Genomic DNA, 22,541 nt, shown 5'->3' on the forward strand with positions numbered 1-22,541 from the left:
GCTGTCAGGTTGTGATTAGTATACATCACAAGCCTTTTGCTCTTAAATACAGTGTTTGTCAAAACTAATTTGTCAAGATCAGTTCACTGTCTACTTCAAGGTATGGAAGCTCATTTAATGTTGAAACCCTCAGTTCTAAAGAGACGAAACAGAGTCTTGTTAGTAATCAGCAGCAGTCTTTCATGATTACTTAGCATTTAAGGATTTACTTGTCCCTTTTTTCTAAAAAGTACTTCTTGTGAAATGTATTGTCTTTTACGTAATCAGTTTTCTACAAATTACTGCTTTTCCAACAGATGCCATGTGAATACCTCTCTCTGGATGCAATGGAAAAATGGATCATTTGTGAGTAACATTCTGAAACAGCTCATGGTTGTTTTTTTAAAAATCAGTTAACATTGAAAAGATAACTTTTCTGTACTGTACAAAAGCTGTTTTACTGAGATTCTAGAGAACTTGATCAAATCTCATGTACCATACTTTTACCTGCAGTAAAGTTTAGAATTCAGCAAGTGCTGCTGAAACCAAGTTTGTCATCAGTTTAGTACAGACTTTCACTAGAAGTGAGTGCTTTAGTAAACCTGATGAAAATAGCCAAGTAGAATCAGCATGAAATAATTCATTTTACAAAAACATTACAAAAATACCTCCACTAGAACAGTGTGGGGTGTTTTTTTAATATATAAAACGATGTTATCCATTAAACTGATTATTAATTAGCTGTTTGAACTGTTCAAGAGAAAACACATAACAATGTCTGTTCTCTCACTGTCTTTGTGCATCTGGTTTGTGACATACATCAATGTGACTTCTGAAGTTGGATTTATTTTGTGCCATGGAATCCTAAATAGTGATGCTACAGCTTTGAACCTTTGGAAACTTGCACTTCAAAGCAGCTCTTGTTTGGCTCTGTTTAGAGATGAAGTATTCCATATTCACAAAGCTGCTGAAGACTTGTTTGTAAACATACGAGGGTATGTTCTTTTCTTTTTTTTTCACCTTTCAGAACTTCTGTTAAAAATTAAAAATTCCTTGAAGAACTGTTTTGAAAATGTTGCTTTGACTTCATGTAAAGTCTGCTTAAGGATAGTTAGCACACAAATGTTTTTGCTTAATATCCTGATTGTTTCTTCAACGTGTAACTTTCAGGAGCCTGATTTCATAACGATCATGTCTTTTTTTTTTTTTTTTTAATCTCAGTTATGAGGCAGTCTGAAGAATCAGTCTGAAATGGCAAAAGTCCACAAATCTTAATCTAGTGAAGAGAAATGAATGTACAGTTTGCTTGAAAAATTGCGTGTTGCTGTAATATATGAAAACTCAGAAACAGAGCTGAGACTTCTACCAGTGTGCTCTGTTCAGGGAAATAAGCCTCCTGTGAGCTTTTTGCTGTATCTTGCATGCTGTGGCGTTGCAGTTCATCCCAATTGGCCCTTGCTAACTTGTGCTACTGGTACTTACTATGGTATTGGATTGTTTTTCACTTGCAGCTACAACAAGCGTATTAATGACATCAGGGAATGCAAAGAAGCTGCTGTTTCGCATGCGTAAGTGTCTCTATACAAAGTTTTCTGTCATATTTTAGTGTTGATTTTCTTAAAGCTGTAAAGAATGTCTGAAGCTATAAGGAATGGTTTCTTGAGTGCTTAGTTGCCCATTTTCAAATGATATAATGTACTGATGTTTTAAATCTGGATTTGCTTAATGATGTTATTGATTTAACTTACAAAGTTTTAGATTATTTTTCAAATTATCAGATGGATACATTTAGTTTTTTTCTCCAGTTTCTTTTTATCTAATTACTTAATGCAGTTAAAACAGAAATGTTTTAGTGGAGTCAAATGCACATCACAGAGCAGGGGCAGAGAACTTGGATTTTAAAGTTACCAGACTTCAGGAATATACGGTCTTGGGGATGGGGGTGCCAATTTTAATTGAGCCACATCCTTTGAAATAGTGAACTTTAGAAGCTGGTATAATATGAGTTGCCTATGCTTGGGCTTACATGTTTGGAAAAAATCAAATCTTCTGTTGTTAGCACATCGGATGATGTCTCGGTTTGCTCTTTTGATGCAGCGGTTCAATGCATAGAGAGAGACGCAAGTTTTTACGTTCTGCACTCAAAGAACTGGCTACTGTCCTATCTGATCAGCCAGGCTTGTTGGGTCCCAAGGTAATTGTGGTTTTTGTTTTGCGTTTATGCAATCCTACAGTCTGTGTGTCAATGATAATATGCCACTTAATCTGTATGGGGGCAGGGGAAAACATGCACTTTACTCTGAGAAACCTACCTAGGTTTTAAGATATTTGGGTTTAGAGTCTGGTTGACTCTTAGTGTATACAAGCTGTCCAGCTGTTGCATGGATCTATAAACTTCTGAACAATTTCTGTTTTTTCAGGCACTTTTTGTATTTATGGCATTATCCTTTGCTCGTGATGAAATTATTTGGCTTCTTCGTCATGCAGATAATATGCCAAAGAAGAGCGCAGATGATTTCATAGATAAGTATGTTAATTTTTAGTGTGATACCTTAAATTTTTGAGAAGTCACAGAAAAAAATGCATTTGAAGAGAAAATCTCAGAGAAGGTTGCCTGTATGGAAGAGTTGGGACTGTTCAAAAAATCCTAATATGGAAATATTAAGCTTCCCATCAAACCAGAAAACTTCAAGTATTCTACTAGAAAATGGAGCACATCAGTGAAAATTCATTCTCTGCAGGAAATTTAATTATGAAATAAAAATACTGTATAAAAGTTGAATGTGTTTTTTCCCCAGAATAAGCAAAATTAAAGCTTTATCATGTGTTTTCAGTGATTTTTGCTTTGGGCAAGTCAATGGTGGAGGGAAGGAAACTGTCAAAAAGCTTGATTTGTCGATTTGTAAAATGTCTCTTGTAGTAAAACTGGCTTTTAAATCTGGTAAGATTTATGTAATACAGCATTAGTGTCATCATAAACAAGCTAAAAATAAAAAATGGGATGATGAGATCTTACAAATATGGATAGACAGAAAGCCTGTTTGGTTATCTTTGAGTTCTCAAGGTTATTGAACACAAGATCAGCCTGAATGGCTGTATTGATGGCAGGAATTTAAACAAGTGACAATCACATGGCTATTTGTGATTGTAATAACGTTGTGGTTTCTTCACTGGACTTTAGGTGGTAGGGAGGGATGGAGGTCCCAAACCTGCTCTGAACCAGCCTGTGCAAGTATTTAACCATCCTCATGGTTAAAAAAAAAAAGAAAATAAAAACCTGAAAAGTGGCTATTACAGTAGTAATTTTCAGATTTAATTTCTTTTTGAGGAAAAACTGCAAATTTTTTCAAATTGAGTGTTATAAAAGCACTTCTTATTCAAAATATTATATGAATAGTTATACAAACCTTTGAGGATTATCATGATAGTATCCTGTTAACTTACCTCCTGTTGAGTGGATTTTACCTTGCAGAGAAAATTGTCTATGAAAACTTATTTTACAATGTTAAAAGGTATTTTCATACAGCAATTACCTGTTAATAAATAGTTTTAAAAGCCAGGTATAAGAGGAAATCCTCTTGAGAAGTATTCCACTGATACAAATAGGTTTTCATATTTTGGGTGTTTCATATTTGTAAGGTTTTCCTCGTCTTCTTGCCTAGACACATAGCCGAGCTAATATTCTACATGGAGGAGCTCAGAGCACATGTGCGAAAATATGGACCTGTGATGCAGAGATACTATGTGCAGTATCTCTCTGGCTTTGATGCAGTGGTCTTGAATGAGCTTGTTCAGGTATGACAAGACTGGGGGTTTGGGTTCTCAAATGCAAACTGTAAAGGTTTTTCTTTGTCCAGAATGACTTTATGAAACACATTCTGGTTTGTAGATTTTGATGAACACTATGGAATATGGCAAATTAACTTCCTGTTTAATGCTGGAATTGAGAGTTGTACCTTTGATTGCTGTAAACATAACACAAGAGGGACACAGACCTGCTTGAGCAAGTCCAGAGGGCTGAGGCACCTCTGCTCTGGAGACAGGCAGAGAGAGCTGGGCTTGTTCAGCCTGGAGAAGAGAAGGCTCCGAGAAGACCTTAGGGCAGCTCCCAGTGTCTAAAAGGGCTACAAGAAACCTGGAGAGGGGCTTTGGACAAGGGCCTGTAGGGACAGGACAAGGGGGATTGGCTTTAACCTGCCAGAGAGGAGATTGAGATGAGATTTCAGGCAGAAGTTGTTCCCTGTGAGGGTGCTGAGGTGCTGGCACAGGGTGCCCAGAGAAGCTGTGGCTGCCCCATCCCTGGCAGTATTCAAGCCCAGGTTGTATGGGGCTCGTCTCTGCCCTTTGGCAGGGTGTTGGAACTGGATGATCTTTAGGGTCCCTTCCAACCCAAACTATTGTATGTATGTATGTATGTTTAGAGACAATGTATGTATGTATGTTTAGAGACAATGAAACAGGTATGGCCACTAAAGGAACTTGAAAACTTTCCTTGCTTAGCCTGACAAACGTATGATGGGCCTTCTGACCTGTTTTAGTTTTAATCTGTAGCGACCACCAGATGGAGCCCAAATTTCCCGCCTAGCTGAGCTACTCAAACTTGACGAGTGTGTCCTGTAAGCTTTTTATGTTGGGTTCAGAAATCAATTTCTCACTTTAGGCATTCCATCAATTACTAGAAGGTGGAACTAAATTACTGTTCAGTTAAACAATCTGTTTAAACAGCTGAAATACCAGTTTGTATCACTGTATAAATTACAAAATGTAGCTGAATTCTTGGGTTTACTTTCAATACTAAAAAAAAAGTGGCTTGGTATTTTATCCTTATAACTCTTAATACTTACATATTAATAGATGTTTGAGTGACAGAATTAAGTATTTTTTACACTTACCATTGATTTCTGGGGAAATTACTTTCTGGATTTAGTCAATGACTTCTAGAAGCTTACAAGTGACACAAGTGTTCTGTCTTGATAGGCTAATCCTTAGGATCACACTAAAATGAGGGGAAAAGATGGCTTGAATTTTAGTTGTAATTAATTCATAACATGTATCCAACACAAGACTAGACAGATGGTTGAGTGACAACTTGGATTTTTTTCAGCCTTTACATCAAAGTATTGGTCACAGCTGGAATTATGAGAAATTTCTGTATTATATTATTTAATAGAAATATGATATTATTAGTTGCTGAAATTGCTTTTTTGTGAACTGTTGCATTTTGTAAAAGTGGCAAACTTTGACAAAATATTTCAGGTGGTATCAGTCACTGAAGTCAAGGTTAGTAATAAAACTGCTGAGAGGGGGCCTTGTGGGAAGCAAAGCAATGCTGATGTGGGCTCCGCTATATCCTGCCACAGCCAGTTTTCTTTGCAGACAAATCAGGTGCCTGTAGAGGTCAGAAAAATGTTTGGTGTCTGCTGTGTAACAGGAAAATATTTGGTGTCCAGTTTGTAAGTGACAGCAGTGTAAAAGTGCATGAGCACGTTTGCTGACAGATACTTCAATTTTGAGCAGATACTGGTTTGGAAGCAAGCTTTCCTGTCATCAAGCAATGAGTTGAAAAGTGAAAGCTGTTAAATAGCACCATTTGAAATATTCTGTGGATTAATTTAATTGTGTAAATTTTTGTACATTTCAGAGCACAGCTGATAAATAGGGCATGGGTATTGACATTGTTTTGTAAACCAAGTTTTAAATAATAATAGCAACACCATTTATTTTAGAATCTTTCAGTGTGCCCAGAGGATGAATCAATTATCATGTCGTCTTTTGTGAACACAATGACTTCACTAAGTGTGAAACAAGGTAAGTTTAGCTTGGGAAAATGGTAACAGAATAGCAGATTCCTCTGGGAAGCTTCATCTCTTTTTGTCTCATGCCACCAGTAGAAGGAGATAACTTGCATAAACTGAATTTGTTCCCATGTTTCTTGTTTGTGACAATATCTGCTTGTTGTGTCCCTTTCCCAGGGCAGTTCTATATAGGCAGAGCTTTTGAAGAATGCTATTGGGAAGCAGTCCTACCTTTAATTTAGAAAGCATGTCCCACACATCTTCATCTAAATATTTTGACTTCTGTTAGCATGGCTGTGCTGGACTGAAATTTGTAGATAAATGCATGGGGTTCAGCACCCAAGTAATGATTGAGTACTTTCGGGTTTCTTAGAAGGTCTGATACAGCGTATCGGAATTTTTAGTTGTTTTTCTAAAGGTTGTATGTTCTATATTTTTTTCTGTGATGCAGTTGAGGATGGAGAGGTGTTTGACTTCAGAGGAATGAGACTAGATTGGTTTAGATTGCAGGTAAGTCTTTGTAAGTATGTGTGACACTTTCCTAACTTAAAACTAAAATGTTTAATAAATTACTGCTCTTCTAGATTACTCTCACTGCAAGTGGGTGACAGGCTAAGAACCTATTTATTTAAAATCAGGCAATTACTTAAACAGATAATTTGCTACATTTTGTAGCTGTCTGCATTGTGTGCTTTTTATAAGTCATTCTTTGAGGTGTTTGTAACAGTTCTGTTTTGAGGATGAGCAGTTGATGACTGCGCACTGTACAGGCTGTGCCCAGCCAGGGGAAGGTAGAGGCTGTTCAGTGAGATCACTCCTGTGTATTGCAGTAACAATATCCCCACTTTATAAAGAGGGGATATGTGTATGTGTACTGTTTAGACTGTAAAGCAATTGTATCAAGTTTTGGTAGACACGTTATTCTTATATTTTCAAAATACACATTTTCTTGCCTCGCAAAACCTGGTGGTTAAAGTGGGGGCTCACAAGTGCATGTTAGTGCTTTGTCAATAAATTTGTTCCGCGGTTTATCTGTGAATTGGTGTCGTATTCGGGTGACGTTCAGAGACTCAACTGAAAGGCAATTTGCTCTTAAGCTGTAGTGGAAAGATAAAATAGTCTGTCCATGGTCTTGAAGTACACAGGTGTCCTATGCATAGCATAGTCAACATTTAACATTTGTATTGGGCAATAACAAGGAATTTGCAAAAAAGGCAGCTGTAGATGCAATCTTAACATTTTTCTTGTGTCTTTCTAGGCCTACACCAGTGTTTCTAAAGCTTCACTTGGTCTTGCAGACCATAGAGAACTAGGAAAGATGATGAACACAATCATCTTCCACACAAAAATGGTGGATTCTTTGGTGGAGATGTTGGTCGAAACCTCAGATCTTTCTATATTTTGGTATGTTACTAATCTGACTAGAAGCTTTTTATTATTTATTGTTTGGTTTGTCCTTGCAAGTGTCATTTTTAAATAGCAGACTTGGTAGGAAGATAGGCCAGTGGGAGAATCAATGAGACTTTCTAGTTTCCATTAGAATTAATTTTATCAAATGAATTTTATCAAATGAAGCTATTTCTGAAGAACTGTCACAGGGATTCTCCAAGCAGTCACATAATTTGTCTGGAGTCATTTGCAGATTGTTCCTTAATATGTTTTTGCAAAATGTGCAAGTTTTTTTGCAGTGCTTGTGTGGCAACCATCAGAGTGAAAATATGATGGTAATAGAGAAATGCAAGTAAAATATGTAAGAAGCAGAAGCAGATAATAAACAACTTCAAAAGCATGATATGGCTTTTGGTATAACCACAAATTTGACACAAATAGTATGTTTGCATGTGAAGCAGACTTCGTTTGCAGCAAAAGTGTGTATATATTCCATTTAAATGTCTATTTCTGATCAGTTTTTATAGTCGTGCTTTTGAGAAGATGTTTCAGCAGTGTTTGGAGCTTCCATCTCAGTCAAGATACTCAATTGCATTCCCACTGCTTTGTACTCATTTTATGAGCTGTACCCATGAGCTGTGCCCAGAAGAGGTAATTTTTAAATATATTGTCTTAGTTATTTTCATCTCTTTTGAAAGTAGAGAGGACCAGAGCTGAACACTGCAAGAAGGTATTTGTTTCAGTATGATAAGATTCAAGGGAGGAGAGTGGTAAAAAGGGAGGTAAAATAAGTCAATACTTTCTTATGTGGTTCTCCATCCACTGATCTCAAAATCCTTTTCTGAAATGAGTAAGCATTATTATCTTTGCGCTAAAGAGAAATTAAGCTAAGGTCCAAAGGTTAGATGACTTTTCTGGGGTCATTCAGGCTTAGATGCTAATAAATCCCATATGCCTATTGAAAGTTATAAGCAGCAGTTTTGCTTTCAAGTGGTTTATAAGCTCCTAGTTAGAAAAAGGAAATAGGAAGTTGGGAGTCCTGTATGGCTTGTTCTAAATAACGTTTCTTTAATAAGATTAAAAAAATTATAACAAAAAAGAATAATCCCAAGTGATATATGGTGTAATGCAGGCACTTGTTTTGGTAAGAACTAGGTAATGCAAGTCCTCCTTGGTTAGAACTACAAAGGAAAAAATGCAGAGTATTGCTGAAAGAAATGGACTGTTTGTTAAAGGAAGTAGTTTAATTCTGAGGAAATTCTTTCTATTCTTGTTGTAATGAAATTGATCCTTTAGTACATTTCCTGTATGTCCATTGACTTTGGAATTACTCTGGGAGTTAACTTCACCAGTTTTGTGTAGTGCTCATGAAAGTGTGGTTTCATTCTTAGCAATGCTCATCTCAATTAGATGAATAAAAACTATTGTAATATGCATGATGTGGTTTTTCATACTAAAACATTAAATCCTCTTCTGTTGAGCTCCATCTCAGTGTATGACTAGATCATTATTTTCTCTGTATACTTTGCTTTAAACAGCTGCAAACTCTATTTATACTAGAGAAACCCTAAAAAGATTCCAGGAAAGCTTCCCTTCAGGACAAGAAATGTCTTTCAGAACAATTCTAATAACAGTAAGGAATTAGTAGCCAAAATGCCCCGTACACTAGTTACTGTGAATTCAGCTGCAGCAAGCACATTCTGCCACAGCCAGCAGAACTTTGAATTCAATATCTGAATTGTATAACTTGGTAATTATTATCATTCTGGAAAATAATCTTTGCTGTAGTGTGTACCATGTGTGGTGGTGTGTCTGTTAGAAAGCAAACCTGGGTGGTGAAAGGAGGATTTTAGTGAAGCACAGACTATGCTTGTGCAGATCCAGTGACAAACTAAATCCAGAAGTGAATGCAGGAGGGCTTCATTATTGATATTTTTATTTATTTTATTTACTTATTTTTCAGTGGTGTGAAGGGCATTGTGCTTTTACTACAACTTAAGTTTCATGTTCTTTTTCTTCTAGATTTAGTACTGGTACAAATTAATGAAGAGGAGATTAAACAGAAACCTTGGGGATGGAATACGTTAAACTAGATCTGGTCCAAAATTAACCAGGAAATCCTACTTTTTAAAATTTACTTGCCCCTTTTCCAGAAAGTATTTTGCAAAATATAGTAAGCAGAATATTTTTAGTGATAATATGCCATGTCCATGACTTTGAAAATGCTATGGTTACTTCAAAAGAAAAAAAACCTGGAGCTGAGATTGAGGGCTAATAAGTTTATAATTTCTCATACCATTGTTATATGATTTAATGAACTGTTATTTTCAGTCCAGGACTAATGGGAAACTGACCATCAGGCTTCCTTTTGTTTCCTTCTTTAACAGCGACATCATATTGGAGATCGTAGTCTTTCCTTGTGCAACATGTTCTTGGATGAAATGGCTAAGCAAGCTCGAAATCTTATCACAGACATTTGCACAGAACAATGTACACTGAGTGATCAGGTGAGTAGTTGTGTTTCCTTTTAAGATTTTTCTCTGTTCAACTTTCTGAATTTTTATGGTTCTACTTCCTGCTTGCCTTCCCTCCCTGCCCCCATTTTGGGGAAGTTTTTCTGTATATAAAATAGGTGATTTGAGGAATACTTTAGTACTAGAATTAGTTACTAGTCCAAGGAAGAATGCGCTACCTGTGTGGTGAAATCTCCACCTGTACCATAAGCTTATTTTCTATGTCATGGTTGCTGAAAAGATGGATTTTAATTTGGAGGGGCTCTTTCTTTTTGTTTGCTAGTTGCTGCCAAAGCATTGTGCCAAAACAATCAGTCAAGCAGTGAACAAAAAGTCAAAAAAACAGACCGGAAAGAAAGGAGAACCCGAAAGGGAGAAACCAGGAGTAGAAAGCATGAGGAAAAATAGATTGGTTGTGACAAAGTAAGCTGCCTCTTCAGTTCCTTTCACCTTGAATACCAAGTCAAAATATGTATGTTCTGCATATTGAATGCTTCTTGCTTAATGTATTTGGGTGAGTTTAACTGTCTGTAAATACAACAGCTTTGTAGTTTGTGAGTATATGATGCGTCTGTTACTTGTATAGAGACTGCATTCTATTATGCATTGAATTTATCCCTTGGCTGTTTCCTTTCCTGAGCAGAAAGGATCCCAGTGCTGTAGCTAGGTTTCCTGTGTATTCATACTAATTTTTGTGAGAGTCCAAGGAGTGGATGGTTTCTGCCTTGCTTTAACTGGGTTAACCAGGTAATGCACACTCTGGGCTGGAAGTGCTGCCAAAAGGCTGTTTGCTGCCTTCAGCTGCTGGGATGCATTTGGGCTCCAGTGCCTGTACCAGCTGGAGGTTTCCTTTTTGGTGGCTAGAGAAGAATTGAAAACACCAGCAAATTGATAACAGAACCAGAAAAAAAAACCACCTGAAAGAGATAAGAGGAAAGATTAATTCCTACAGTTTGGGGTGTAAGAGATGATAGGGGAGGAAAAGGTAGAAGATAATTGTTAGAAGAGATCAGAGTTATAAAAGTATGAAGAGGAAGGAATCTAAGAAAAGGAAGCAATAAACATTTAGTGCTGTGGCTGGCAGTGCCTAAGCACACACACTGCTGAAAAGGAAGTGATTTTGCTCAGTTGCAACAGCCAACCATCAGTGAACTGTGAAGACTGGAGAAGTTGAGGGAAAAGAATTTACTGTAGCTTAAGATTCCTTCCCCGATATTTTTACGTTCTTAGTAGCTAGTAGCAATAATTACTGTATTGCTCAGCTCACTTAGGAAAAAACACCTTTGCAGACTGTTGTTTTTTGAGGGGAAAAATATGTATATATATCTGGCATCACTCTATGTGATGCAAATCAGTATGCAGCTGTAGGATGCATTCTTACCCAAAATGCTGTTTTTTAAGTAAGCTAGAAAAGTGTCTGAAAGCAGAAAAAGATACTGAAAGGAGGAGTTAGAGCCGTACCTGCTCTTTGGTGTCCTACATCCAGCATGTACTTTCCATAATGTTTCTTTAAATATTTGATTTCTTGTTGCCTGTTCTTAAAGCCTGGACAAACTGCACACTGCACTTTCTGAGCTCTGCTTCTCTATCAATTACGTACCCAACATGGTGGTTTGGGAACACACGTTTACACCAAGAGAGTATTTAACATCTCACCTGGAAATCCGCTTTACCAAGTAAGAAATATTGTGAAGTATTCCTATACAAGATAAGTCTTTACTGATTTGCTGTTGGAAGTGTTGTATACTTACTACATAAAACTAGTTTTTAAAGGTGGATAGTGAAACTTGGAAGTGAAATCCCAGCTATATGAGTTAAGTTGTATGTGCACACATGCAATAGTTCCTATTGTAAAACAAAATATGTTGAAATACATGTCACCTGTTTAACAGTCTGATCCTGCATTCCTTGTCCTGAGTATTTTGTAGGATTTGGTGATGCCTATTTTTAGGCATGTGTAAGGACTCTCTTCCCACTATTCTTTTGCACAGTGCTGGGTTGTCTTAAGTGTTTGAGTTTACTGGCTTGCAGAAAGGATATCTAAAAATGAGAACCCAAGACCTGGCAAGGCCAAATTAAAGGATATTTTAATTACCTTTTTTCTTAAAATAAAAAAGTGTTGCCAGTTGATATTCCTGTGTTTTTACCTTGATCTTCCCATTGCTACTTACAGAAATAGACAAATGGCAATTTCTGGAGAGGATTTCATATTAAAACAGCCAACAATCAAATAGTTGTATTTTACGCCAAGGATTGCTAGGCATATATTTTTCGAGCAGAGCATGAGACATAAGTTTTAATTATCAAGACATAGTATTAGGTCATTAGAGCACTTCATCTTTCGCATAAGACAGGGTGGCATAAAATGAAGATAACTTCACGGCTTTAGAAGAAGTCAGCTGTAATCTTCAGATTTGTGAATTTAAACCAGTGGTGGTCACTTGTGCGTATTTTTTTAATTTGAGGGGGAGGTTGGCTGACAAATCTCATTTTGTTCATGAGGCAAGGAAAAGGAAAGCAGTCTCTGAAAATCTGAAGCCTGTGGCTTCAGCCCTGACTCACAAGCCAAACAGAGTAAATGTTCCTTTATAATTATTTTCAGCTATTTAAGTGTCATTTCTTCCAGAGGTTTACAGTTGACTTTTGAATAAATTGTGGTTTAGTGTTAGGAGGTTTTTTTTGTTTCCTGTTTTAACCTGCTCTTTTATGTATGATAGGACTAGAGATTATTATTATGCTACTTGATCTTGTAATTGTAACAATTTTGAATTGATTTTAAAACAAGAGAAACTTGTGAAAATACGCATTTCCAAACAAAAATTTAATTAAATAAGCTCATCTCCTCCTCTAGAATAACTCTTCTGTTCACCTCTGATGAAGGTACTGATTTCTTTTTGTTGTTGTAGTTGCTGTTCTGCCTTAGAAAAGTACACACCATTCAGGAGCTTAGTTCTGAAAGTCTGAGACCATTATAACCCTAAAATGAATGCTACAAGTATTGTTTCCGAAAAGTTATTTAGAACAGTTAAAATGTAATTAAAACGAGAAAAAAGGATGCTCTAGGAAAGCTTATCTGTATTGCAAAAGGGATCTTTCGAGGGATCTTTCAAGGGGTTTTTTTTTTGTTGTTGTTTTGGTTTTTTTTAATACTGTGTGAGCTGGGGCAGAAAGGAGATTCGGTGGTATGGTCTGTGCCTTTGTTTAGGTGCCCAAATACAGTAGGCACAGTTATTATTACGAAATAGTAAGACATGCCTCTAAATACTTGCGCAAAGCAACACAAGCTAGATTTGCTTTGAATGTTTTCAGTACGTAATTATATGATTTTTTGACAGATACTTCAAACTAAAACTACGACAGCAACTGTGGTCAAAGAATTTTTGCATTAGTTACTATGCTTTGAACACTTTAATACGTCATTGATTTTACATTTCCTGGAAGTTTTGCATTTAAAAAGACCTTTACTATATTAACAACTACTTTGATAAATAGGTCTTCCATGTTGTGGATTGCCCTTACATATATGGGTAAAGTTTTATTTAAAAAATGCTTGGTGAATATCTCAGTGTCATGAAATTTTTGCTGGAACCACAAATACACTTGTCTTCAGCATCTAGAGCTAATTTTAAAAGTGCTGGTGTAGTATGTTTTCAGGTAAAAGCTTTGAATACAAAATCGTTTTTATAGCTGCATCTTTGTCTCTGAATTTTAATAAATGCAATTTGTTTCTCTAAGGTCAATTGTTGGAATGACTATGTATAATCAAGCAACACAAGAGATTGCAAAGCCTTCAGAGCTGTTAACCAGTGTAAGAGCCTATATGACAGTCCTCCAGTCAATAGAAAATTATGTACAGATCGACATCACACGAGTATTTAACAATGTTCTGCTTCAGCAAACCCAGCATTTAGATAGTCATGGTGAGCCAACCATTACCAGTCTGTACACAAATTGGTAAGTAATTTATATGAACACTTGTAACATATTTTTATATTATTTTTATTTAATAAAATGTCTGCAATTGGAGAAGTGGAGTTAGAAATGTTCTTAAGTTTGCAACTTGAGTTTACTTCTCCCATTACCTTATAAAGCACTTCCGGGTTTGCATGTTGTGAAATGTATGTTTTATAGGGCGGAAATGTAGAGTAAGATACAGATAACAGTTGAACTATGAAAGTAAAACTTTAGTTTACAGGCTTTGCTGTCCATTTTCAAACGAACACACTTCACCTCTATACAGTATTGGTGAGCATGTGTCTTTTCATCTAAAACTTCTTCCCTTTCTGCCAAGGTATTTGGAAACTTTGCTACGGCAAGTCAGCAATGGTCACATAGCCTATTTTCCAGCCATGAAAGCATTTGTGAATTTGCCTACAGAAAATGAGCTGACATTTAATGCTGAGGAGTACTCTGACATATCAGGTAAACTTTGATATTTCCACTGCATGTGAGGGATAGTTACCCTGTGCTTGAGTATTTGGAATAACAGCTACTGCTAGAGCATTCTATTACAGAGAGTATTTCGTAACCTTCAGTAGTATTTAAAATACTTTCTATTCATGCTGCCTCAATGTCTCAAGGGAGTTTGCTTTTCCTGTTTTTGATCAAAATATGGTTGTTGCATTTATTTTACAGAGATAGGCCTACGATGTGTTGTTGGCTGCTGCTTCAGTTATGTTACAGGTTCTCATATCTGAAGTTCTATTTTGTGGTAAAATACTTTTGCAGTTAAAATATAAGTGCTAGATAAATGATAAGCATCAAATAATTGAAGGAATGTTTGAAGTAGAACATTTTGTTTATTTCTCAGAAATGAGAGCCCTTTCTGAACTTCTGGGACCATATGGCATGAAGTTCCTAAGTGAAAGTCTGATGTGGCACATTTCTTCACAGGTTGCTGAGCTTAAGGTAACCTTGAGAAGTTGGTGGGTGGGAAGGCGAGTAGTTGTCCGTTTAAGCTTCCTTTAGGATATTCCATAGCTGTGTTTCTGCAGTCCATCTTTGTGAAATGACTGCATCAAGCAAACGGATAAAACTGTGAATTTTACTCTTACTTTGTAGTACACTTGCATGTGTATGTGTGTATCCCAGAGTCTTCAGCAGGTGAATGGACAGGACATCATGCAAGCTCTGTTGATTTCTACCTTGGATACCCTAAGTTAGGAGTCAAGTCTCTTTGTATCACCAGTGGGAAGAGATAGGCTTTTCAATATCTCCAGGCACTTGTGAAGCACCTGCTCAAGTTGTTGATTCTCAAAAATCAGCATGAAAATCTCATGTGTCAGTCATCTATAAGGACTTACTTTCTTTACCATGCGTGTTAGCACCTGCTGTTCAGTTTGCATGGATGGGAGACTTCAGGTCTTTTTTCTTTGTTATTTTTCCTTGGGTTTAGATACATCTTTTGCTCTGGCTGAGGTGTATCAATTTATTATAATTGTCTGTATTCTGATAAATAATAACCTGATTGTCTCAGCAACACCAACAAATGATAAACTTGGTGCTATGAAAAAATACGGGAAGTATGGACATGTCAGGGAAGCTAGTTGCATGTATACTCAGAACAGCAAATAATGACAAAGGAAGCACTTGGTGCCTCTTTAACTTTTTTTGGAAAGAGGTTTTAATAGATTTAATAACGTGTACTACTATCCCTGGATAGTCATACTATAAAAATGTCACTAAGCACGTATTTGCTTTTGGCTGACTTTAGTGCCAGTTCTGAATTAAATTCCAGGATGGTATTACAGCTCATAATTTTTAATTTATTTAAACCCTTATTACAATAAGGGCATTTTTGTAATGATTCATACACGCTGTTTAAAAAATACACATAAATCACAGAATGGTTGGTTTGGAAGGGACCTTAAAGCTCTTCCAGTTCCAAACCCCCTGCAATGGGAAGGCACACCTCACACTAAAAACACCCAGGGCTCCGCCCAATCTGGCCTTGATCTCTGCAGTGGATGGAGCATTCACAGCTTCCTTGGGCAACCCATTCCAGTGCCTCACCACCTTCACAGTAAAGAGCTTGTTCCTAATGTCTAACCTGAATTTCCTCTGTTTAAGTTTAAACCCCTTGCTTGGTCACTACAATGCCTGATGAAGAGTCCTTCTCCAGCATCCTTGTAGGCCCCCTTCAGATATTCGAAGGCTGCTATGAGGTCTCCATCCAGCCTTCCCTCTTCCAGGCTGAACAGCTCCAACTCTCTCAGCCTGTCTTCATATGAGATGTGCTTGAGTCCCCTTATCATGCTCATGGCCTCCACTGGCTTGCTCCAACAGCTCCATGTCCCTATGTTGAGGACACCAGAACTGTACACAGTACTCCAAGTGAGGTCTCACAAGAGCAGAGGGGCAGGATCGCCTCCTTCGACCTGCTGGTCATGCTTGTTTTGATGCAGCTCAGGATACGGTTGGCTTTCTGGGCTGTGAGCAAACACTGCTGGCTCATGTTCAGTTCAGAATGCTTAAGAGATCTAATGAACCTTCTCTTTCTTTTTTTTCTTCAACAATTTATTATTACTAACATACTGGGCCTTTAAAGGTGTGTGGTTTTAATATATCCAATTTTATAGTTTCAAAGGTCTTGTTTTCTCTGTAAACACTGTGAATTTCAGTGCTGCTGAGTTGCTAGGATGTAGGATGCCCTAAATGATTTGAAGCCTTTATTCAGTGTCACAGCTCAAGGAAAGGGGCTGCTCATGTTTTCCAAGCCACTGCAGAAGAGTGTGCAGATACCTGAATGACCAGCCAGCCAGGGCAGTTGATTACAGTCCAATTTTTGAGTTTCAGGATAAGACTCTCCAGGTGACAACACTGTTTTTACAGTTAAATTTTGTAACTCCCGGTCATGCATAAATTGATATCTGTTGCATTTCAAGTAGAACACAAAGCCATTGGGTAGCTGTTAGTTGGCTGCTGCTGTGTTTCATAGAACCACAGACCAGTTTGAATTGGAAGGGACCTTAAAGCTCACCCAGTTCTAACCCCCTGCCATGGGCAGGGACACCTTCCACTAGAGCAGGTTGCTCCAAGCCCCGTCCAACCTGGCCTTGAGCACTGCCAGGGATGGAGCAGCCACAGCTTCTCTGGGCACCCTGTGCCAGCGCCTCAGCACCCTCACAGGGAAGAACTTCTTCCTTACATCTAATGTAAATCTCCCCTGTTTACTTTTGAAGGCAAGTGTTTGTTCACTCCCTGTGGAGTTGTCATACATCCTCAAAACCAGCACGACTGATACTGTAGATTTTTTTTCTTTTTTTAAAAAAGCAACTTTAAGTAGTATTTTTGTGCTTTTTTTCTGGTGCTGCTAAGGATAAGCAGAACATAATGTAGATCCCCATGCACATGACTACATATTTGGAGAGAAAAAATTAAGTAATAAAATGTTCGTCTGTTTGGCTGAGATGCATTTGGCTTAGCAAAAGAGCACTGAGAAACATCTGTGTTTGGGAGAAGGAAGCAACAAGAGGATAGAATAAGGAGTTTATTAAGAGTAGGGTTCAACATGCTTGCTTTGCTTCCTGCTGTGGGACCAGGTGTTGGTTTTATTTCTGAAGTTTTAAGACTGGGGCAAGGAGAGAAAGTTTGCCTCATTTAAGTAACTACTCAAACTGTATTCAGCCCATTCCTTTTAAACCTTAAACTAATACGCTGGTAAAGCTGAAAGCTTGACTCAGTAACAATGTGCGTGGGCTGTTGCCTTCAGTCTTGCATTCTGGAGAGCTTTGTGGGATTTAAATTAAATGTGGCACTTCTGCCAACTTCCGATACATCAGTTGGTTTAAAATTGACCATCTTTATTTCAGTGCACACCAGTATCACTTTAGCTTTCAGCATAGAAGTACATCTTTTGTGTCTGCGTGCACATGTGCACACGTTCTTGGAGGTGGCTAGTTTGCTACATCTTGTATAGGTTACTTCTATCCTTGCTTCTTACTGAAGACAAGAAAGATAAAAGTGGGAAGACAGGGTGGATTATGAGTACATTTGAGCATATGGTAATAGCACGACCATGACACAATGAATCCGAGAGGTCTGTGCTGTTGGACAGATTTGCTTTGCGCAGGCTGCTTGACTGGGAGATGGGGGTAAACATAGACCACCACTGCTTTCACAGCAGCATTATAATTGAAGTTGCATTGTTTTTTACTCTTTCTGTAGTCATAGGAATACTTAATCTAAAATTAATTTCCCTGCTTGCCAGTTGCTATGTTCTGCCCTGTTTTCAGCGTGGGTTGAAGTGAAGTAAAATAAAACTATTAAAGCAGGTAGAACTATCACATATCAGACACTCTTGGATCCTTAGTAGTAGGTTTGTGCAGCTATGTCTTCTATTAGATTTTTATATGATATATCTTATGTGCCATGCTTATAGTGGCCTATATGTTTGATGTACATTAGATTCTTCCTGATCCCTTTTCATTGCTCCCTTTGTGCTGCCTGGTAATTAAGATATATGGGAACCCACCTACTTGAAAAAGAAAACTATTAATAATCACTTTGGAGGATCCTCCCCAATCCAGAATATCTTGTTTTCTTCCTCTATCTTTCAGTTCTTTTCTGTTGATACTGTTTAGTATACAAAGCACTAAAATGAAAGGAAACACTTCATTTAATGCTTAAAAACACGCAAGATACCTACATTTTCTTGACTGCTGGTTGTCCTCTACCTAAACAGAGATAATGTTTTCCACTTCTGAAATAGAATACTTTGCATTCAAACTAAAAAATATTTTTTATGTAAGAATAAAGTACTGTTTCTTGCTTCAAGAGATTTAGAAATACTACTTGGCACAACGTAAATTCCTCAGTTAGCAAGAAACCCATTTTGGATCTGACATTTTATAGATGTGATTATTCAATCTCTGTAATTTAAATTTAAATCTGATACATATTTGGAGAATGATCTTAGGAAAGTTACCGAATTTACCCCAAGTGGCATGAATGAGAGCAGTTACAAATTGGAAACAGACATGCATTCTCTTTCGGTCAAACTGACATGAAGAATATTGCACTTGAATTTAACTGTTTCAGGCTAAGGTGTTGGAACTTGAATGAATGTCTTTGTTTTTATTTTACATTTTAGTGGAAGAAAATTTCAAGTAAACTGCACTAAGATGTAACAATCTGACTCTTACATTCTTAATGCCATTTTTCAACTTTACTACCATTAAATTTCTAATCCTTACAGCATAACTAGTGGAAAGAGCAATCCAGAAGAATGGATTATTTTGTGAATCTCTATATTTCTTGATATATGTATACTCTTCTTATAAAAAGCTGAATAGCGTGAGGAGATGTTGACTTGTTTCACTGAGCTTCAATCCCTTGCTTTAAGAAGTTCTACACATTGTTGAATATAAATATCATGTTCCAAGGGGTATCTAATCCTCTGCATTTTATTTCAGAGCTTGCTTTTGTGTTGAGTAGTGCCTGGTGATAATACTGATATTGTAGTCCCATTAGAAAACATCTGTATTCCATGAGTTTGGTTGTCTCTGTGCCAGACTGAAACATCCGACACAGTTTATTTATCCTTTTAACATGCTCAAATGTATAGCTGACCTGAATCCTTTCTTCTTTTTAGAAACTTGTGGTGGAGAATGTTGAAGTTCTCACACAAATGAGGACCAGCTTCGACAAGCCAGACCAGATGGCAGCACTCTTTAAAAGATTATCATGTGGGTAACTAGCAGGGTCCTAATAAGGATACAGAATTGTGTTTTTATCTTGCCCTTTGTAAAGAAAATAAGAAAAATTGCTTTTCTGTATCAGGTATACTAAAACACCAAAAAAAAAAAGCGCAGTCATATAAACCAGTTCATCTTTTAAAAATTTTCTAGTCTTTTCATATACAGGCAAAATGAGATTTAGTGTTAATTAGTGCTAATTTAGTTAATGAGATTTAGTGTTAATTAGGGCATTATAGTAGTGGTGAGCTTTGAGTGTCTTTTCAGGAATGATAACACGTAGCTGTAACAGCAGTGATCTGCAAATGAGGTGTATGGCTGTAGAAAACAAATATAAAACACAGGTTTTTTTGACACAGGTTTCTGTTCTGATTGCAACACAGTGTAAATTACTGCATTATTTTTAAGGGCTTTAACAGGTAATTAACATAAACATTTTAAATGAAAATAATTATTGTAGACATTTTTGGCCTCAAGAAAACACAGAACTAATGTTAGCATCCAGTATTGTCAGCTGCATGTTAAGGAGGCTTATTCCAGTAAGTGGTTAACAGTGGTATTCTGAAAATCCCATTGTCAACTCAGCTATAAAAACGTGCTTTAGCACTGTTTATTTTAGCACTTTTAAGGAATGCCATTGTTTAAGTACCTTTCCTTTTTCAGTATTTCGGTGAATGTTTTCTTTCTGGTTTTTGAATTATTGAGCTTGTAAAGATCAACATGTTCTTGTTCACTGTTGTTCTCTTTTCAGCTGTTGACAGTGTTCTGAAGAGAATGACAATTATTGGTGTTATCTTGTCTTTTCGGTCCTTGGCACAGGAAGCACTTAGAGATGTAAGAAATAACTGAATACGTTCTGAATAAGTTTCATTGGGTTTAATGGAATTACAGGGTATTTGAAGCTTCACTGTTTAGAAATTCTACCTCTTAAGAGGCTGGTATGTGGGTAAAATGGCAATACTCAGTCATAACTGAACTCTAAACTGGAAGTTGGGGATGGGAGAATCTATTTTTTGAGTACTGTTCAGAGAAATGTTACGTTAAAACATACAGGTTTTAGTTTGAGCATGCCTCAGTGTTTTCTGTCTTTAGTACCTTTTAAAAGCTTTCATTTCCCTTTGTTTGCAAACAGCTTGATTTTGTGTTTATTAGGCTTTAATGTCTTAAATCTAAAACCAAATTAATGTGTAAAATAAAAACTCGAAAAAATTCTAGTCCAGTAAGGTAATGGTAGTGTCTAATTGACCATTAACATGGGAAGTATTTTTTCTCATTTTGTGTTTGTCTCTCTTAGGTCTTATCGTACCACATTCCTTTCCTTGTAAGTTCCATCGAGGACTTTAAAGATCACATTCCAAGAGAGACTGACATGAAGGTAATGTTTGGCCTAGAGGGTGATGGAGTCATTTTTGGAGCTTACTGAAAATACTTAAGGGGCAAGACTTCCATGCTTGGTGTGAAAAATCAAAAAAACAAAGAACACCCTTTTCTTACAAACTGCTAAGTAGTCCTGCATCTGCAGCCTCCTACTGTTCTGGGGAATAAAACCCAACAAATAACTGATAGGGTAAGCATGAGTCTCTGGTTGTGACCACATTTGAAAACTCTGATGGAAAGAACTAAGAACAGAAATTTATTATGACTAAGTGATAGAACAACACTGAGCTGCTTCTTACTGTGAGCAGCATAACTGGTAAAACTAGATGTTTCAAGGACTCTGTGGTTGGAGCTCTATGCGTGTAAAGCTGCAAGTCTGATTTTGACATTAAATTAAAAATATGTATGAGCTCACTGTCTAAAATGTTTGGGAAAAAAAGTTAGCAGCCTAAATCAGGTGCTTTGCTTCTGAATGGTAGCATGTTTCAATCCAGAAACCTGTGCCATTACATCACATGGCTCTTGGAGAGGTACGCACGGTACCTGAAGCCTAGCTGATTTTTAATCTGTTATTGTCATATGGCCTATGAAGATTTGCAGGGTTCTTAATGGTAATGGTATCATGGCAGTTTGATTTGCGGAAAATGGGTAGTGGGATATACGTTGTGCAACTCTTGATTCACTTCCACAGAAACAAGTTTCAAAAGTCTGCTCTTGAACGAAGTATGGGTTTTGAGCAACGGAATATATTGTTATTCCTGAAGTTCAGGTTTACGTGTTGCAGTTTACTCTTGAGGAAAGAAACTACAGTTCTCTTGGGTATGAAGATTCACTAAATAGAAAACATCTTTCCCCTCTGTAAAAGTTCAAGTCCATTATTGTAGGCCTCATGATTTCAGAAGAGGGTTTGGCAGTCTGTCTTGAAAATGAGTCAGAGATTGCATGAAAAATATAAGTTACTGAAACTTCATGTGTGCTATTTCATTCCCAAATATTATCGTGTGCTCTTTGAAACTCACAATGCTGATAAATCGGCCATAAATGTTTGATGTCCCAGAAAAGACTGGATTTCATATAATAGTAGAGGAATTCTGTGGAAATGCAATGGAAAATTAAACTTAGAGGATACTGGCTCATGATAAAAATTGTATCTAAATTATGTAAGTTCCTTTCCACTTCTCAGCCTTTTTGTAATTCTCGCCTTTAGTTACAGGGAAAATCACTGATCACCAAAACATCCTGTTCCGTTATTGAACTTGAGGAATCAGTATGCAAAAGAAATGAGAAGGGAAATTCACTGCTTGCTTTGCTTGATATTTTTAGAAAGACCTCCATACCTCCTACTAGACACCCTGTGGTATCAAAGGGGTGCTGAAAGATACGGTGGGGTAAAGGCTGCAATACTAATCATTGAAGGCAGTATTTTACCATTAATATTTTTAAGCTGATGCCAACAGATAACTTGAAACATCTCAGTGGATCTCTAAAGATACCACTGAACTCATTTGTGTCAGCAGGTATGAAAAAGTATAGTATTTGCTGCTTCTCTTTGGGGAAGTCACTGAAACAATTGGATGGGAAAAAAAGCTATCTAATTGTAAATGAAACCATGCTGAGGACTGTTCTCTGCTTCGTAGCACCACCTAGTTGTCTGCTTCATGTAGTATCTGGCTGTTGGCCCTCTCTGAGTCTGCTGTAGTTCTGCTGTGATTTCTGAATATACTTTGTGTGTGTATGTTTCCTAGCTCCAAGTGTCTCAAACAAATGAGTGCTGTCGTACAGTCCACCAGGCT

At 37.1% G+C, this 22,541-nt stretch overlaps 1 protein-coding gene across 6 annotated transcripts in view; it reads left to right on the plus strand.

Moving 5' to 3' along the window:
• Positions 1-22,541, plus strand: part of NCKAP1 (NCK associated protein 1) — a 61,256-nt gene that overhangs the window by 27,584 nt on the left and 11,131 nt on the right. For all 6 annotated transcript variants that reach the window (XM_061458033.1, XM_061458023.1, XM_061458058.1 and 3 more), the window contains 19 exons: positions 297-345; positions 818-974; positions 1,491-1,547; positions 2,077-2,173; positions 2,400-2,506; positions 3,642-3,774; positions 5,706-5,787; positions 6,226-6,284; positions 7,033-7,178; positions 7,682-7,814; positions 9,551-9,670; positions 9,960-10,099; positions 11,221-11,352; positions 13,412-13,630; positions 13,968-14,098; positions 14,487-14,584; positions 19,269-19,362; positions 20,123-20,205; positions 20,666-20,746. In XM_061458033.1, coding sequence (XP_061314017.1) covers positions 297-345; positions 818-974; positions 1,491-1,547; positions 2,077-2,173; positions 2,400-2,506; positions 3,642-3,774; positions 5,706-5,787; positions 6,226-6,284; positions 7,033-7,178; positions 7,682-7,814; positions 9,551-9,670; positions 9,960-10,099; positions 11,221-11,352; positions 13,412-13,630; positions 13,968-14,098; positions 14,487-14,584; positions 19,269-19,362; positions 20,123-20,205; positions 20,666-20,746 — 2,118 coding nt within the window. The remainder of the gene's footprint in view (positions 1-296; positions 346-817; positions 975-1,490; positions 1,548-2,076; positions 2,174-2,399; positions 2,507-3,641; positions 3,775-5,705; positions 5,788-6,225; positions 6,285-7,032; positions 7,179-7,681; positions 7,815-9,550; positions 9,671-9,959; positions 10,100-11,220; positions 11,353-13,411; positions 13,631-13,967; positions 14,099-14,486; positions 14,585-19,268; positions 19,363-20,122; positions 20,206-20,665; positions 20,747-22,541) is intronic.

The sequence above is a fragment of the Pezoporus flaviventris genome, unplaced genomic scaffold, assembly GCF_033815535.1.
Source record: "Pezoporus flaviventris isolate CSIRO_AGI_PZ_B2104156 unplaced genomic scaffold, CSIRO_AGI_Pfla_v1 ptg000001l, whole genome shotgun sequence".
NCBI classification, from domain to species: domain Eukaryota; kingdom Metazoa; phylum Chordata; class Aves; order Psittaciformes; family Psittacidae; genus Pezoporus; species Pezoporus flaviventris.